General features: G+C 34.5%; 3 protein-coding genes across 3 annotated transcripts; 1 reads left to right on the top strand and 2 right to left on the bottom strand.

Moving 5' to 3' along the window:
- Nucleotides 1-2504: 2504 nt before the first annotated feature.
- LOC106375066 (F-box/kelch-repeat protein At3g13680-like) lies at nucleotides 2505-9298 on the bottom strand. The gene is made up of 6 exons (XM_048772038.1): nucleotides 6206-9298; nucleotides 6024-6112; nucleotides 5898-5951; nucleotides 4296-4385; nucleotides 4027-4211; nucleotides 2505-3903 (listed from the first exon to the last, which is right to left on the bottom strand). Exons 1-6 carry the CDS (start codon nucleotides 6306-6308, stop codon nucleotides 2691-2693), a joined length of 1734 nt encoding a protein of 577 aa, XP_048627995.1. The 5' UTR covers nucleotides 6309-9298; the 3' UTR covers nucleotides 2505-2690.
- A 1568-nt stretch (nucleotides 9299-10866) lies between these two features.
- Nucleotides 10867-11643, bottom strand: LOC111201812 (glutathione S-transferase T3-like). The gene has a single exon (XM_022694139.1). It carries the CDS (start codon nucleotides 11641-11643, stop codon nucleotides 10867-10869), a length of 777 nt encoding a protein of 258 aa, XP_022549860.1.
- A 1967-nt stretch (nucleotides 11644-13610) lies between these two features.
- LOC125597274 (sterol 14-demethylase-like) lies at nucleotides 13611-16146 on the top strand. The gene is made up of 3 exons (XM_048772036.1): nucleotides 13611-13766; nucleotides 14152-14642; nucleotides 14828-16146. The coding sequence occupies exons 2-3, from the start codon at nucleotides 14169-14171 to the stop codon at nucleotides 15827-15829; spliced, it is 1476 nt and encodes a 491-aa protein (XP_048627993.1). The 5' UTR covers nucleotides 13611-13766; nucleotides 14152-14168; the 3' UTR covers nucleotides 15830-16146.
- Nucleotides 16147-19565: the final 3419 nt, after the last annotated feature.

Raw genomic sequence — 19565 nt, forward strand, 5'->3', positions numbered from 1 at the left:
CCCCTTGATGATTAATCATTCTAGTAAGACCACCTTGCAGATGAATCAAAACTGACAGACTTGAGAAGACTTCTATTTGCGTTTTGTTCTCCCTCTTCCAATGAATCACATGAAACTTGAAAGAACACAGTACACAAACCCAAAACCAAGAAGAACCTTTGTCCGAGAGGATACAACACCAAGAAGATCCCATAAGCTCCCAAGTTAACAAAAAGGTGCCAAATTATAATTTGGTTTCCCGTAAAGCAAACGCAATCAAACAGATATATATCCTCTCTTAAATTCCAATCCAGTAACTCCAAGGACCTTTTTCTCCACCCTTTCTGAATCTCTTCCATATTTGTCAAATCACTGAGTCAAAGCTTATTACAGCCTCTTGATTTTTGGATCCGAAATACATAACTGTGCAAGCCATCATTATGAGATTTTACCGATATAATAATAACAAAACTAAAAGGAATAAGAACAGGGATTATTACTTGTCTAGTACTACCTAGTTTGCCTGCGCCTTCTTTGCCTCAGCAGCAACTGCTCCACAGGGGGATCCAGAAACAATCTTAATCTTGACATTTATCTTCAAAGTAATCACACATAACCAAAAAAATAGCATGAGAACGATGTGATACTACCACGGGATCATCAGAGCTAAACATGCCTTCTTATAGAGCCAGCCAACCTTATTGGGATCATAGACATCATGAAGCTGGAGAATCATTTGGGAACAAGTGTCAGTGAGATCACTCTTAATCTCTGTTAGTGCTTCAGAATGCGATTTTCTATGACCGCTTGCACACTCCCCAAAGTTTCGAAGAGAGACAGAAAGAATCAACATACAGAAGATCAGAACAACCATCAAAAGCCAGCACAAGATTATACGACGAGAAGCTTAAGTCAACAAAAGGCGTGGCAAGAAATGTACCTGAGTTGAGAGAAGGTACAACAACAATGAGAGTAATGAACAGGGCCGTGCCTGACTTTTTCTAGGTTAGAAGCATAGAATTTTTTTAATTTGAATTTGTTTTAAGATAAACTATTTAACCTAAAATAACTGGTAAAAACACAGATAATACAAAAACGATGCTAAAGCTATCCCGAACTTGTGACCTGATCAGTTAAAGCAGCTTAATCAAGCACGGAATTAAAGACAACTTTACGGAAATCGACCCTAAAATAATATTTAGTCTAACCGGCCCCGACTCCAATGCTTGACCTGCTTCCTATCAAGCATGGCCCTGGTAATGCAGTCTACAGGCTGAACAATATGAGTCAACTACCTTCTTTTTGTAAGTGAAAAACATGCAATTGTTAGAACTTTAAAATACCACTAGATAATAACCTACGCCTTGCGCGGAATGTGATTATTAGTTTCGTTATTTTTTAATAAGGAGACATTAATCTGTTTAATCTGGATATCGGTTCGGTTTTAGGTTGTTTTTAGTTTTTAATCTCCTAAAATATAACTACCATTTTAAATAAATGTTTATTTGGTTTGTTCAGTTAAAATGTTTGATGTTTTAGTTTTTTTTTCCTCTGATAATCAAAAATTACTATTATTTGTTTGTTTTCATGTTATAAATCTTAGATAGTTGTGATGTCGAACCAATGATTTCATATTATAGTTTCTAAACGGATAATAGTTAAAAAAAGAAAAGAAAATTATTAATATAAATCATTTTACTACAATTTGGCCGATAGTGAAAGAAGCATTAAGGAAAATAATATTTTAACTTAAAAAAAATCAGATATTTCAGTTGTGGTAAATACTTAGTTATAAGGTGCTCACGTCAATGTGCACATGTATGTGTATGTAAAAGTATATAAAGATGGTTGATAAATATAAAAAGATACTGTTAATTAATATTAAATGACATTTTTTTCAAAATAATACATGAAAAATAAAATTCTTAAAATGAAATTATTTAAAAACAAAATATTGTAAAATTTATATAAACTATAATATATAACTTATATATAATTTTTTAATATATGTATATATGCATATAACGGATCAAATTGGATATCCGTTCCTATCAATATTGATATTTGTGATTTGTTTTTTTTTACGGATATTGCATTTTAGTATTTGATTTGCTTCGTAGAGTAACGAATATCCGGATTTTCGGTTCGAATCAAAACGGATAACGAATCGAATCAAAACGGATAACGAATTATTTATCCAGCTTTATTCGTAAACAGTAAAAATAACGTAAAGAAGAACCATGCATGTGAGTTTTATATTAAAAAAGTAAAGTATTGAACATATTTATGTAGATTTTGGCTGAGAAGGTCTCTACATGTGACATGTGTCCATTTTAGTGTGAACGCATTTATTATAATGTTTTTACATACATGTTTCAAGTTTATCGTGGACGCATTTATTACAATGCTTCTCTTTTAATATATAATGGATATTCAATGAGAGAGGATTTGAAAAAAAACTAAAATTTTATGAAATTTCTAATTCAATAAGCCCCTCTAAAAGTACGATATTGGATTAATACATGTTGATTTTTGGAAGATATATACCATATGTTAAAATTATAACAATTCAGAAAACTTAGAAATAATTTACCACTTAACTTAAGCAAACATAATCATAGTTAGATGATGATATATATCAAAAGACAAACTAACAATTGACAGCCAATTGTTGAAATTGGAACTGATTAATCATCACCTTCTTTCCATGTTCACGGTTGCAGTTGCAGTTGTGCTGTGCTTGGAACATAAGAGCACACAAGTGGGCGACATAAATCAGAGATCAAAAATCCAAATTTGTTAAGTTTTCCATGATCCAGGGCCTCTCCAACATTCACAGGTTTGTAATATTCATCTTCTCCAATTATGTTAGCTCTTTGGTTGTAATGGGTCTCAGTCCGTGCTTGTCCACCATTGTCCAGATCGACAACCACAGCAACTTTCTTCTCCTCGTCAATGAAGAAACTACCAGCTTGAAAATCAACCCGACAGAAAGAGGTGGTTCTCAAGAACTTGCTCCACGAAACTGCACCCAGATCAATATTACTTGAGACCCAAATCTCCAATGTGTGATCAATCACACTGCTTTGATGTAATACCGCAAGCTGCTCTTCTCTGACACAAGATAGAGACACAAAGTTGCCTACATCATGAGTTTTAAACGGAAGAGGCAACCGCTTTCCAAATTTTTCTGTTGTAAAATCAAAAGAGATTATCTCCTCAGTTTTATTTCTTCTACCTATCGTCCACCTCTCTTCAGCCAAAAAATAAGTATGACCCTTCAAAGACACGCCGCGTTGATAACTATCTATATTCCAGTCGGGACTGACGTTAAAAACCTTCCACGAACTAGAGCTCAACTCGTATATTTCGTACCCAAAAATCAGGTATTTGTCGACGCTTCCAAATTCACCTTTGGTGTCATACTTGCCAAAAACCCTCAAGATTTTGTAGTTACGGTTCTTGTCATATCCAACAGCATATCTGTCTTCACTTCGGAAAGTGTTTCTTGGTTGGATCCACCTTGTTTGCCCCAAATAAGGATTCCACACCAAAAGTCTCGACCTGTCCTTGGTGACACATAGCAATAAACCTCCACAGTGAAAGAACTGAGTGATTTCTACTTGGTCAAGTATACTGACTTCCTTTATAGATGGATCAACGAAGTCTCCTTCGTTTCCAATTCCTTGGAGATCAAACTTCATCGAACAAACCTTATAATCTTTCAGCATGAACCCAAGAAACTGCTTCCTTCCTGTTGATGCTGACTTACCAAAAACCTGGTTTTTGGATAAATCATTCCACTTTCTGCAAGTGGAACGCACTGCACTTAGGGATGTCAACGGAACCCTAGACAATATCTCTTCTGCCAAATCATCTGGAAGATCAGACATTGTTGTCACTTCTCCACATTTCAACAAACGGCTGCAGTGAAAAAAGGATAAAGATTAGAAAGATCATATACTATACCTTGAGGGAGATAATGAGTATTCAGTGAGATACAAAAGTAGATTCAGGAACAAAAGAGAGAAGATAATAGAATCAAACCTATCGTCCAACATATAAGTTTCAGCCTTCTCTATGAAACCTATGGCAATCGCAAACCACTGCAGCTCTCCACCAAATACTTCTTTTGCTCTACGGTCCAACCCCAGACCAGCACAAATCTGCACCAGCATTTCTCTCTCGTCCAGCATATTCACAATTTTTTTATTTTGGTCGACATGTTGGGGCTTTATATACGTTCAAGATGAATCAGACTCGCTTAGTGAGCTCTTCCTTAGGAAAAAATATCAAGATCAATTTACACACCGTACCTTTAGATTTTCTTCTACCACTCGGGTGAGATAGCTTTCAAGTTCTGACCCGCGGATGTGAGTCAAATATTTTTGCCAGTTCTGAGGATTCTGCCATAAAGAGACAGGCGAATAGTCATGCATTAGAGCAATTCCAATAGAGAGTTCTCAACATAAAATTCTCAAAATAAATATATATATTATGTATATATAAATATTAATATTTAATTGCAAATATCTCAAAATTATCGGAAACTTAACGAGAATTCGGCCAAAAAAAACCTCAACTTTGCACGAATTGCCAAAAAAAACATGAACTTTTGGGCTGACCAAAAAAACACCAAACTTTCATTGACTGCCAATTTAGCACGCCGTCAACAAATTTGACGTCGTTTTACATGATTTGAAATTTAAAATATGTAGACCTCTGGATTCGAACCCAGGTTGGTTGGTCAAATGACAAGGTATTTTACCACTGGCCTACTGACATTTTCAATGTACTTACTAACATATTTACTTTTATTTGGTACATATTAAATATAAAAAATTCTCTAAAAACTTAATAAGACCTTTAAAATTCCAAAAAAATAAAGAAGATTTTTATAAAATTAATTTAGAAATTAAAATTAAAAATAAAATTTTATTTTTCTTTTAAAAAAATAAAAACTCTTCCAAAATTTTCTAAAAACTTAAAAAGATCTTTAAAATTCCAAAAAATTGAAAAAATAAAGAATTTTTTTATAAAATTAATTTTGAAATTAAAATAGAAATTTTTTATAAAATTAATTTTGAAATTAAAATAGAAAATAAAATTTTATTTTTTCTTTTCAAAAAAACACGAACTTTTCACGAATTGAAAAGAAAAAATCAAATAAATTTTATTTTCTATTTTAATTTCAAAATTAATTTTCTAAAAAATTTCTTTATTTTTCAATTTTTTGGAATTTTAAAGTTCTTTTTAAGTTTTTAGAAAATTTTGGAAGAGTTTTTATTTTTTATAAAGAAAAATAAAATTTTATTTTTAATTTTAATTTCTAAATTAATTTTATAAAAATCTTCTTTATTTTTTTAATTTTTTTAGAATTTTAAAGATCTTATTAAGTTTTTCGAGAATTTTTTATATTTAATATGTACCAAATAAAAGTAAACATGTTAGTAAAAACATTGAAAGTGTCAGTGGCCCAGTGGTAAAATACCTTGCCATTTGACACCCCAACCTGGGTTCGAATCCAGGGGTCTACATATTTTTAATTTCAAATCATGTAAAACGACGTCGTTTCACTTAATGCCAACAATAAACGACGCCAAATATTTCTGTTAAATTTGTTGACGGCGTGCTAAATTTGCAAGTCAGCGAAAACATTGTTATTTAATTCTAAAGTCAATGAAAGTTTGGTGTTTTTTTGGTCAGCCCAAAAGTTTATGTTTCTTTTGGCAATTCGTGCAAAGTTGAGGTTTTTTTTGGCCGAATTCTCGAAACTTAACCTAGCTTTAAAATATCTACGGTTAGATACTAGTATTTATATATACATACATGTATTTTGAGAATCCCACAATTAAATATATAATGTTTAGTTCTATGCTCAAGGAGTATGTAAACTTAAGAAGAGAGGCTATACTTACATCCAACCTGCCTAGATTTGGTTTGATTATCTGAACAGCTTCGAAAGGGTATCTCTGCACCAAAACCTCACTTAGTGTCCAACCAACTTGAAGGTGACATATTTATTGTAAAAGTATACAGCCTACCTTCACGCAGATACCAAATCCTATACACAGCTCCTCTGGCAAGAAAGTAGTCTTGGAAGCAGGAGTCACCAGGATGCAAACTTTCCTCTCTAGAGAAACAAACAGAGGCACAACAGATCATTCTATGCACAAGTTCCATACAGTAGAAGAGGCTAGCACGAAAATGAGACGGGAAAAAGTACCAGTCTGGAAAACATGACAGCTCTTCTTGCATTCCTGATGGCAATTCTTCTGCTTGCGCTGACCTTCACTCACTATAGCATTTTGCATAAATCGATCTGCCATCCCGCGGTTAGGATACTGCAGTATACATAAACAAAACTAAATAAAAGTGCCTCAGGAAGAACAATGAAAAAGATACTAAAGGCTACCCATATACTTATTGACAATTGGAAAAAAAAAAAAAACTAAAGGCTAGCATATGCTGACAATGGTTTCCATAACACAGGATGTTGCTTTGCCAATGGCAAAATACTAAAGGCTAGCATATGCTGACAATTGAAAATAAAAAACTCAATGAGAATGAAAACAGGAGCAGGTGACGAGATAATTTTGCAAGGACCTAATATCCACAACATAGAGTGTAGTAGAAACTGGACAACCAAAAGAAAGTTCAGTTCAGAACATAAGCCAAGCAAATAAAAATACACAATTCAGGTTCGTACGGCAAGAAAGTTTAAAACCTACATGGCCAGCCAGAGACGGAAGCCACGTAAATCAAGACCAAAACAAATCCAAACACGCAGTTCTGTGTTGATGTATAACAAGTGAATAAGTGTGCACTAAACTGAAAGTGAGAAACTCTACGCAACGTATATAACTTTATCAGTCGGAGAGAAGCAAAACCCAGAAGAGATGTGCATGGATCAGACCAAAAATAAAAGAGATGTGCATGGATCAGACCAAAAATAAAAGAGATGTGCATGGATCAGATCAAAAGGCAATAACACCAGGACTGAATAACACTATAGATCCACCCAGGAACCAAGCCAATTAAAGACCCAATAATCGGTGAAAGAAACAAACATGATTCGGTGAAAACGATGAAGGGAGAATCTGGTACCAGTAGAGGCTAAAAGGAGATCAATGAATCTACCTACTCGCTCGCTGTATACGTTTGAAGGTATGTTTAATTGTTCTTTGGTGGAGATTTGTTTCCTTATTTTTTCTAATGGTTATTGTTCGGGAAGCCCATAAAAGCCCACTCCTTAACTCCCTTGGGCATTAACGACGTCATATATAAGACCAACTCTCATAAGAGAAGATGCACTCTCCAATAGTAGCATGCTGTGGAAAGTAGTGTCACGACCATGACCAGGGACTTACCTTAGGAGGTGTTGAGAAAGAGAAAATGGCTTGAGACCCCTCTCTCACATTATAATTTTAGGGTCTCATTCTATTATAATTTATTTAACAGGTTAAACAAATTATTTTGAGTTTTTTAATTTAATAGTATATTACAGGGTAATAACTTTTACATATTTATATGTACTATCATGCTTTGTTTTCTTTTGTATAATCTATGGGTTTTGCATAAAATATAATTATATTTTGCTGTTTTTTCACTGTTTTTTTTATCTTTTATTGCTAAATACTTTTCATCCATTGATATTAATTATAAGTTCTGTATATATTGTATAAATTTATACATATACATACACAACCAGGACAGACTCAGTATCATCTAGGGTCCTTGGACAACAAAATTTTATATACCTTATAATTATAAGTTTTAATATTATTTAGAAATATTCTTTAAAACAATATCAAAAATCTAAAAAAAAAACTAACAAATTTGTTTTCATTAAAATATTTTATATTAGTATGTTTTATAAGACCTTCTAAATATAAATTAAATATTATATTTAAATTTTCAATATTTCGAGTAGGTTCGGTGTATTCGCTTTGACCATTCCTTATACGAAGCCGTCCATGAACACAATATTTCATATGATTTGTAATATTAAATATTTATTTTATATAATATATAGTTGTTTCTGCATCACTATTTCATATGATTTGTAATGTTAAATACATTTTGTTTTATTATTTGTATTTTAAAACCTAATAAAATCACTTTAAGTTTAGCTTATATTTTTAATATAAAATATCAAATACCATAAGATATTAGAGAGCTCTAATAATTGACCACTCTCTTAAAAAACATTTTAGCCATAACATGGAATTTGATGTTTTGGTGTTCAATTTTTTTTTAATAATTATAATTGACTAATTTCATTTTATCACATTAAATTTTATGCATTTAAAATAAAAATCACAGAATAAATTGTTTTTATTACAAATTGATATAACTGATAATTGATTATATTATTAATTAAAATATAAATAAAAGAATATTTTAATATTTTTAATGTGTACAATAAAAATATAAAATAAAATTAGTATGATATATTTATCTTAACTATAATTTTAAATTAATTAATAATACTAATAAAATTAAATGAGAAATAATAAAATACATTAGTTTAATATTTGGTGTGATGAATTTAATGTAACAAACCACCAAATTTTGTGAGAAAATATAATTTTTGAAGTTTTATTGGAGATGAAATTAGATCAAATTTTGTGTTTTGGAGACTCGCTAGAATTTTTGTTTTTGTTAAAACATGTAAATATCATATAATGAATTTGTTTGATTTACAAAAGCAAATCTAGAAACTGCATCACCTTGGCAAAAAAAGAAATAAAAAACAAGATGATGCAAGGATTAGATCAACATGATCAGTTTAGATCAGCCAAAGACTCATGAGACTCGCTAGAATTGATCTTTGGAAATGATGCTATGTGCTTGGTCGTTGGCTTCACCTAAGATTGCTTAAAATGGTTCAACCTTTCATAATATATTGGGTAATTTGGTCGTTGGCTTCACGAGAAGGTTGGCCAACGACCAAGCACATAGAATCATTTCCAAGGATCAATAAGTTCCGCGTAAATTAGCTCATAAATTCCTATGCGTACGAGATTCTAATTAGGATTCAAATTCCACGAACACTATGCTTAAAGATTAATAAAATTTCGTAAAATGTGACAATTATTTTATATCTCATATATGTTATACATCAAATTTAGAAGTTTGAGATGCTTGGTCACTTCTTCCGGCCTATGCGATTGCAGCCTCTCCCACCCAAGGGGCTCTCTGGTTATCAGACTTCTTTGAGTCCTATTGATTCCTTTTGCAGGTTAGTTTAAGGTGGTTCTGCCATTTCAACTCTTCAAGTGTTTAGTGCAAAGCAAAACATCATTAATCTCGGGCCTCAACATTAATCTAGTTTACTAGATTAGTCCTATTATGTTATACAAGTTTAATTTTTTTTGTGGCTTGTACAACTAATTTAGCTTCTTGAAGCTTTTTGGATCTCGAGTTTCACCACTTGTAATCTCTTTTATTACTAGTTAATGATATTAACATTCTTATAAAAAAAACTATTTTGTTTTGTAAATGAAATACATGTAATAATAAAAGTACGATACTGGATTCATACATGTTGATTTTGGAAAAAAAAATATACCATATGTTAAAATTATAACAATTGAGAAGACCTAGATATAGAATACCACTCAACTTATTATTATTTTTGAATAAATGTTAAATTTATTCAGTCAAAAATTTTAGTACATTATGCATCTGTTTCTTAAACTGTTTAAAGAATCAAAGAATTTAATCTAAGTAAGCAATTAAAGAATTGCCGGGTTCTTTTAAGTTTAAGCCGGGTCTTGTCGCGTCCCAAACCAAGTAATGAGTCCCTCCTTCTTCAATGTATATAACCCATCCCTTGAACTGATAGTAGCCTGAGCCGAACTGTTTTATCCACGAAACTTATCAAGAAACTAACATCTCGTGGTTGCTCTCTGTGACGACGTGAATTGGGCTTCCTCCATATAGAGTGTACTGTTGCTTAGAACGCATACCGGATCAGAAAAGTCTTGCATGGGGGCGTCCGTCTAGGATTGGAGATAATCTCAATGGTTTCACTCCATACCGTGGTGTTTAGTATATAAAATAATTGTCACAGTTAATAAATTGTTGGTGGGTGTCAGTCTATAAAATAATTGTCACAATTTACGAAATTGTTATGGTGGGGTCAGTCTAGGATTGGAGATAATCTCAATGATTTTGCATGATTTTAGTATGTGGTCTCCAATTTCATTAATAAAGTGTTTTTCGTTACAAATTGACTTGATTTTTACTTGAAAATTTTTAACATATTTTTTAATATTTCTGTTTCGGAGTGTTTCACAAGACATCTAATAATTACAAAATCAAAGTGGGAACAGGAAAGCCTAATCCAGAATATGTTCTAATGACTCATAAAGTCTCCTATCCTAAATCAAAAACAGTTACAGAGGACCTTAAAAGATCATGGGTGGAAGATAGGTACCTGTAAAGGGACAAACTCCTTCTCCTTAGGGCATGATTATTAGGGTCCTTGCTCTTGGGTCCTTAATACAAATATATTTATGTTAAGGACCCAAGAGTAAGGACCCCCAATAATCACGTCCTTAGAGCATCCACAATGGTGGCACCCATTGTGGAACCCTTAGGAATTTAAAAATAAATTTTTTTTTTTTAAATAGTTAAGGATCCGAACAAAATGAGTGTTTACAATGGTGAGTCCTAATAAGAAGTTCTTAGAATAAATTTTTTTTTTTTTTTTAAAAAAGTGAATTACCAAATGTTTCAATAATATAGCATGAATAAATTTAAAATCACAACAATTAAAAATAAAGATACAACAATTATTAATATTCATCACCAAGTGAGTGGCTCTTTTTTGCCAAGCAGACGTTCAAGGATCTTCTCTTTAGACAGCTTTTCTTTGATTTACATGATTGCGTGTATCTTTGCCAAAGACTCTTCTTTACCACTCTTCTTCTTCTTAGATGCAGCTTTAGCAGCCTTGACCCCAATAGGTCTGCCCTCTGCTTCATCTCCTCCATCAGCCTCCACGTCTCCTTTGCGCTTTTCCTTTCCACATTCTTTAGGCCCATAGGTGGAGCACCATTTCTGGTCATGCCTCAGCTCCCTCCAGCAGTGATCCATGCTGAACTTGTAGTCGTTAGTTTTGAATAAAATGTCTATGGCGGCTTTCATCACATCATCATCATTTTGGCCACTCCTCTGCTCCCTCAGAGCGGCGTCATAGCATCCAGCAAACTTGGATACGTCAGCGTTGATCCTACCCCAACGCTTCTTGCAGGAACAAACCTCTCTCGGTATTGTCCCAGCCAATTGCGGACTTGCGTTGTAGTAGTCGACAATGCGCTTCCAGAATGCACCAGCCCTCTGGTCATTACTTACGACAGCATCCTTACTAGTGTTAAGCCAAGCACCAATAAGGATTTTATCCTCCTTCGGACACCATTTCCTCCTCTCCTTAGGGTCGCCACCAGACTCGACAACAGGCTCGACAACTGACTCATTAGGACCTTGGCTACCCAACCAAAAAGGTTCGGGTGAATCAAGGTCCACTGTAGTCTGAGATTGACTAAACAAGAGGTTTGTATAACTAGTTTTAGGATCCATGGTTTTGAGAATGTTCTGTGTCGCTCTAATAGCAACACATAGCCTTAAGTAGGCGACCTTTAACCTAAGATACATTTCAACCGAGCAGTTAGGAAGATGGAAAGCAAAGTACTTGCATTCAACACCAATCAAATCAGACTAATAACACCTCTAAAACATTTAAAACAATCAAATCCTTGGCGGTAGGAAGGTAAAAAGCAAACTAGCATTTAAAAAAGCTAACTATAACTAGAATTTAACCAATCAAACTAGAACTAGCATTTAACCAAGCTAATATTTTTAAAAAGTTAATTACATTCACAATTGCTCCGACAGAGTACTACTATTTTTGAAGTTATATTTATTATTAGACTAACAAAATACACTAGGCTAAAACAGAGAGACGTAGCTGTAGTACCTTAATTATACATACACGGAAGGGGCTCTGGTTTAATTCTTCGAAGCTCTTCCTGCAAAAAAATATGATCAAATAGTCAATAGTTTTTCATAATTGAATAGAGAAGAACAACAATTTCAAATATTGAAACTTACCAGACTGAAACATCACCGCCAAACCAACCAAGAGTAGTGCAGCGACCATTACACAGACGCGCAACGCAAAGCCATTTCTAAGCACTGCATTCTTCTTAGATAACTCACACACCACCTTTTGTAGCTTCATCAGCTTCTGGTCACACTCAAATGCTTGCTCCTTCACCAGCCTAAGCTGTGTCTGAACGTCTCTGAGCTCCTCCGTAACAGCTACATCCCACCACTTCCAGATGTGGCAGTCCCCATCGTTTACATTCTCGCACGTCAGATATAAGCGCCCTGGATCTTTACGCGTGTAAGATGTTGCAACTACTGCATCAGAACCACAGTAGCATGTCGAAGGCATTCCATCATCAGCTTCGTCTCCATACACTTGATGCAAGATCCTACTGTCATCTTCATCCTTGTACAGTTCACATTCTGCTTCAAGAAGGGACGTCATGTCAAGCGACTCTGCTGAAGAAGAAGGCTGTGTATACGAATAATCTTGTCCCATTATGTCTCTGTAAACATGAAAGAAATCATGTAAGATTAAACGAGGAAGATAAAGTGAGGAAGAAATCAAAGATCATTAGGGTAAGAACTGATTTAAGAAAACAAGACAAATTGTTTGAAACGAAAATCGTTTTCAAACTCAAACTACAAACCGAACTAAAACCCCCTTCTTTGAAACCCTAATTTCAAACGACCTTAAACCCCAAATCGATTGAAAACCCCCATCTTTAAAACCCTAATTTCAAACGTTTTTGTCCACAAATCGATTGAAAACACAAATCAGAACCCTAATTTCAGAGGGAAACAACATGTAACCTAATCTAAATCGAAAAAACAGCAAAAGAAAGCTTCAATTTACCTTCGTCAAAATCGATTGGAAATCGCCTTTTATCGCCTTTTCTCGACACTTTCTTTTTTTTCTCTCCTTCGTCGAAAATGAATTTTTTTTCCGTCTACACCAAAGACGAATGAATCTTCCGCCAATACCCACCTGCCAAGTCGCCCAAGGTTCAGCTCCCTCGACCCCTTACTTACGGGTTGATCCTTAGATAATTATGCTGAAATATAGTTTTTATATTACCATTAACTTTGGTAATGACCCTTAGGAATCGCTAAGGGCTTCCGTTGCGGTTGGTCTTAGTACCTTACACCCTGGAGATGAATGTTCTAGGTGGTAATTGGATCTTTCGTACTAAACTTAATTATGATGGATCCTTTGATAAGCTCAAAGCGGGCTTAATTGCTAAAAGATTCAATCAAGAAGAATGGATTGACTATCTAGACAACTACAGTCAAATGATACAAATGCCTTGCAGTCAAAACTATTCTACATATGGCGAAGGACGAAGCTAGTAACAAGACACAGGGTGCACATGCACCCATAGTTTTACAAAAGGTAATGTAATGTCACCATAAGCGACAATACATAAGAGATTAATAAAAAATACATAATAAATTACATCAAAAACAAAAGCAAAGGTGTCAATTTCTCATCCATCTCAACCCATCTTTATTTAGAACCGCTTTGCTCTTCTCCGAAATGATTCAACCTAAAGCAAGCCCTTAAAATTATTTTGTTTGGCTATATAAGTTGTAATCATTTGTAATAACATCTTAAGAGATAAAGTTAATTTCTGAAACTTGGGTCATCTTCAACGATTAACTCCTCCAAAGTAAGCTTATTGGAATCTCTTCTTATTTTTATATTTTTTGTCACTGATTGGAATCTCCTCTTACACCAACCAATAATAGTGCTTTTCGTTTCTCTAAGCTTTGTGTATCGATCTTCACTTAATTGTTCTCGTTTTCTCGTATAAGGTCTTAAACATTATTATTCTCGTATAAAGTCTTAAACATTATTATCAGTCTTAAACATTATGTTTCTACGTTTTTAATTTGAATGCCCTTTTTCAAAAACACAAAAAAAAAGTCTTAAACATTATTATCAGTCAAGAACCAATCTGATCTAATCATGCATGGGGATTCAAATGGCAAAACACACTACTCTCGTCCTCTGCATGTGTGATTCTGACTTTTTATTGTCAATGAACGTCACAGTTAAAGACAACGAAAAAATGGAACTGGATTCGGACAACAACTTATTAAAGACGGGTTTGGTTATAGTGGCGACACTTGCTATATCCAAACTCATCTTCTCCTTCTTCACTTCCCAGTCCAGGAAGAAGCGTCATCCTCCCACTCTTCAAGCTTGGCTTCCATTGATCGGAAGCCTTATCCGGTTCTTGAAAGGCCCTGTCGTAATGCTTAGAGATGAATACCCTAAGCTTGGAAGTGTCTTCACAGTGAATCTTCTTCACAAAAAGATGACTTTTCTCATTGGTCCTGAAGTCTCCGCTCATTTTTTCAAAGCTCATGATTCTGTTCTCAGCCAGCAGGAAGTTTACAAATTCAACGTGCCTACTTTTGGCCCTGGAGTTGTTTTCGATGTCGACTACACCGTTCGTCAGGAACAGTTTCGGTTCTTCAGCGAGGCACTCCGAGTCAACAAGCTAAAGGCTTACGTGGATATGATGATTACTGAAGCTGAAGTATATTATAGCTTGTTTTGGCATATTACATACAATTTTTGGATCTTTTAGCCATATTTTTTTTATTATTATTATTTTAGCCATATTATTGATTTTAGCATATTACATATATACAAGTGACAAAAAGAAGCATATTACATATATACTATTTAAATATGAATATAGCTTGTTTTTTTTCTTGGCAGGGTTTCTTCTCCAACTGGGGAGAGAGTGGTGAAGTTGATCTTAAGGAAGAGCTAGACAGTCTCATCATCTTGACTGCAAGTAGATGTCTACTGGGTCGAGAAGTACGTGACCAGCTTTTTGATGACGTCACTGCTTTGTTCCATGATCTTGACAATGGAATGCTTCCCATCAGTGTTCTCTTCCCATACCTCCCTATTCCAGCTCACCGTCGTCGCGACCGTGCTCGTGTAAAGCTTTCTGAGATTTTCTCAAACATCATGTTGTCGAGAAAACACTCTGGCAAATCAGAGAACGACATGTTGCAGTGTTTCATCGAGTCAAAGTACAGAGACGGTAGACAGACAACCGAATCCGAGGTAGCGGGTTTGCTCATCGCTGCTCTCTTTGCAGGACAGCAGACGAGCTCTATCACTTCCACGTGGACCGGTGCTTATCTGATGAAATACAAAGAGTACTCGTCCGCTGCCTTGGATGAGCAGAAGAAGCTGATTGAGAAACATGGAGACAAGATTGATCACGACATCATATCCTCGGAGATGAATGTTCTCTACCGTTGCATTAAGGAAGCGTTGAGGCTTCACCCTCCGTTGATCATGCTAATGAGAGCCTCCCACAGTGATTTCAACGTAACAACCAGGGATGGGAAAACGTATGACATCCCAAAGGGTCATATCGTTGCAACCTCGCCTGCTTTTGCAAACCGCTTGCCGCATGTCTTCAAGAACCCGGACAGCTACGACCCGGATAGATTCTCCCCGGGAAGAGAAGAGGACAAAGCCGCAGGGGCATTTTCGTACATTTCATTCGGTGGAGGTAGGCACGGGTGTCTTGGAGAGCCCTTTGCTTACCTTCAAATCAAAGCCATATGGAGTCATTTGTTGAGGAACTTTGAGCTTGAGTTGGTTTCACCCTTCCCTGAGATGGACTGGAACGCTATGGTGGTTGGCATTAAAGGCAATGTGATGGTGCGTTATAAGCGGCGTCAACTTGTCTTAGATTAACGTGGTTTTTGCAACCTTTGGTTTCTGTATTTATCTCTCTCTCTCTCTAGTTTTAGTTATGTGGTTGAATGTAGGGATGTTAACTTTGGGTAAAATAACCCAGCCCACCCCAACCCACAAATAACCCAACCCAGTTTATATCCAACCCGCAAAAACCCAGAAACATCAATATTGAAATCCAAACAAAAAAAAAACCCAATATGGTATAGGTTTACCCGTGGGTATCCAAAGTATTATCTTATTTACTCTGAAGATCATGTAAAATATTAATATCATTAATGTGAGCTTTAATATAAAAACAAGATTTTGCAATTTTATAGAAAACTTGTTTTAGCGCAAAAACTCGTTTATGATTTTGGAGAAAAAACTCGTTTTTTCGAAAAAAAAAATTATTTTGCAATTTTAACCGGAACTCATTTTGTGGTTTAAGCAGTAAACATCGTTTTGACAGGAAAACTCATTTATGGTTTTAACGAGAAAACTTGTTAAATTGTTTTTGTGGCTTTAGCGGAAAATTTTCTTTTTGCAGTTTTTGGTCGGAAATTTTTTTTTGTGGTTTTGGTTGGAAAACTAGATTTTTGCGGTTTGCGGGAAAAATAATCTTTTGGTTTTGGCGGAAAAACTCGTTTTTGCGGTTTTGGCGGAAAAACTTGTTTTTACGGTTTTGGTGGGAAAATAGGCCTGGGTTCGCGGCGGGAAACCCGCGGATCGTTTCTTCGATTTTGACCCGGAAAAATCTTTTACCCGCGATTTATTGGCGGAAAAACTCGCGTTATTAATTAGTATTTTAATTAGCGATAAAATTATGGTTTATATTTTTTTAAGGAAAACTCGGTTTTGGCGGGAAAATAAATTTTGAATTTTTCAGGATTTTTTTTTTTTTTTTTTATTTTGCGGGTTGGCGGGAAAATCTCGGTTTTAACCGTTTTTTTTTAAAACTCCCCGTTTTTTAAATTCGGTTTTCGGGCGGGAAACCTCGATTTTGGTGTCTTTTTGCGACGGAAAAACTCGTTTTATTTTGACGGGAAAACTCGGTTTTTCGGTTTTGGCGGGAAAACTCGGTTTTACGGTTTTGGGGGGAAAACTCGGTCTTTGATTTTGGCGGGAAAATTCGGTTTTGTCGGGAAAATTGATTTTTGGTTTTGGCGGGAAAACACGGTTTTTCGTTTTGGCGGGAAACTCGGTTTTTCGGTTTTCGGGAAAACTCGATTTTTCCGGTTTAGCGAAAAACTCGGTTTTACGGTTTTGGCGGGAAAACTCGTTTTCGGTTTTGGGGGGGGTTCAAATATAACACAAATCGATAAAAAAAACGTTTTTCGGGAAAATTCTATGTAAATATTTTTTCCCTGTAAAATTATAAATTAATATATTTAAATATATATAATTCATAAAAGCACAAACAAACATTGTATTATTATTTTATTTCCACAATGGATTCATGTCTATTTTTTCTAATCTTAAATATATTTGATAATTTTAGTTAAATTATATCTAAAACCATATTCGAGTCATATTAAATATTTCATATACATAAAATATATAATAAAAATATCAGAGTCTGTTTCTAAAATTTAATTAATGTATATACAGTAAAACTAACAATTTTTTTACAAAAATATATAAATTTTTTTTTAAAAAACTTATTCGAGTAAAAACTATTACATATAAACCAAATAATATAATAAAAATATCAAGTCTATTTCTAAAATTTATTAAGTTTATACAGTAAAACTATTACATGTTTGATTTTGGAAAATAGGCACCATATGTTAAAATTATAACAATTGTGAAAGCTTAGAAATGTACCACTCTACTTAAGCAATTAAAAAGTTGGGTCAAATCATACTCAAAAGAAAGACTAATAATTGACATGGAACAGATTAATCATAGCCTTATTTCCATGTTCACGGTTGCACTTGCAGTTGCGCTGAGCTTGGAACATAAGGGCACACAAATGGGCACTAGAATACCGGGAGCACAAATACAAATTTGTTGTGTTTTCTATGATTCAGACCTCTCCCATATTCACAGACTTGAAATATTTTATCGTGTCCAAGTATGTTAGCTCTTTGGTTGTAACGGATCTCAGTCCGTGTCCACCATTGTCTAGATCGACAAGCACAGCAACTTTCCTCGTCAATGAAGAAACTCCCAGCTAGACCATCAACATTAAAAATAGAGATGGACCTCAATAACTTGCTCCATGAAACTGCGTCTTGATTAATCTTATTTGTGATCCAAATCTCCAATGCCGGACCGTTCACCCAGCTTTCCTGTAAGACCGCAAGCTGCTCCTCTCTAACAAAAGATAACGACACAAATATATCTACACTATGAGCGTTAAATGGTGGAGGCAGCCGCTTACCAAATCTCTTTGTTGTAAAATCAAAAGAGATTATATCCTCAATATTATTTCTTTTACCCACTCTCATCCTCTTTTTAGCTAAAAGATGAGTATTCCTTTCAGAGACACGCCATTTTGATAAAAATCTATATTTATTTCAGTAAAAATAATGCGTGATTATGAAAAATTTCACTGATAGATTTGTGTACATGTAAAGGGTATATGTTTTCTCTTTTAACTATCTAAAATGCTGCATTTCGTGCTTTGATTTTATTAGTCGTCTAATTTGGGTTTATATATGTTTTTCAGTTCTATTTTCCAGGACAAGTGTAGTTTACTATAATGTAGTCCAGTTTTGTTATATCAGGCTATGTCGAGATGACTGTTGCAGTAACCGAGTCAGTGTTGAAGAAGAGAATGAGCGAGGACGGAACATTCTAATGCACCCTAATTTCATATGTTGAATGAGCTAGGTCCATATGTTGGATCCAATTGGTGTCAAAATGTATGCCTTCTCTATGATAACATTCTGATGCACCTTGGTAGATTTGTGTACATGTAAAGGGTATAGGTTTTCTCTTTTTACTATCTAAAATGCTACATTTCGTGCTTTGATTTTATTAGCAGTCTAACTTGGGTTTATATACATTTTTCAGTTCTATTTTCCAGGACAAGTGTAGCTTAATATAGTGTAATCCAGTCTTGTTATATTTGGCTATGTCGAGATGACGGTTGCAGTAACTAAAACTGTTGTTCCCGAGTCAGTGTTGAAGAAGAGAGTGAGGGAGGACGGAACATTCTAATGCACCCTGAAAATCATAAGTTGAATGAGCTAGGTCCATATGTTGGATCCAATTGGTGTCAAAATATATGCCTTCTCTATGATAACATTCTGATGCACCTTGGGTTCCAGGGGATAGGGAAGCATGACATCATCTATGTGGACGATCTGATCCCACATTTCGTAGAACATTTGTGTTAAAAAGTGTGCCTATATGAGGCCTAGGCTAGAGGTGAAGTTACTTGGACCCGGCGGTGATTGTGGTAAATTGAAGAAGATTTTGGAGGAGATGGGGCTGGTGAATTGTTTGTGGAAGTTGAAGAGTATAATTATGATGATGAATGGATTTTTAGTTTTAAAGTTTGTTTTCAGCTTGTTTTATGAAAACTTTATTTTAAAACTTGTTTGAATAGTTTATTGTTCCGTTGTTTTCTATTACCTAAATACTTTTTTGACATTTGAAAGTACACACTTCAGTTCTTAAACTTGGAAAATTTAAACAATTTACACTAGCAGAAGTTCAGTCACATGATTCAGAAGTAATCGTTAAGAGGAGAAAAACAAAAACAAGTAAAAATTAACAACTAACAACGCAATACAAATTATTTAAA

This window comes from Brassica napus, unplaced genomic scaffold, assembly GCF_020379485.1.
Source record: "Brassica napus cultivar Da-Ae unplaced genomic scaffold, Da-Ae ScsIHWf_1416;HRSCAF=2001, whole genome shotgun sequence".
NCBI lineage: Eukaryota > Viridiplantae > Streptophyta > Magnoliopsida > Brassicales > Brassicaceae > Brassica > Brassica napus.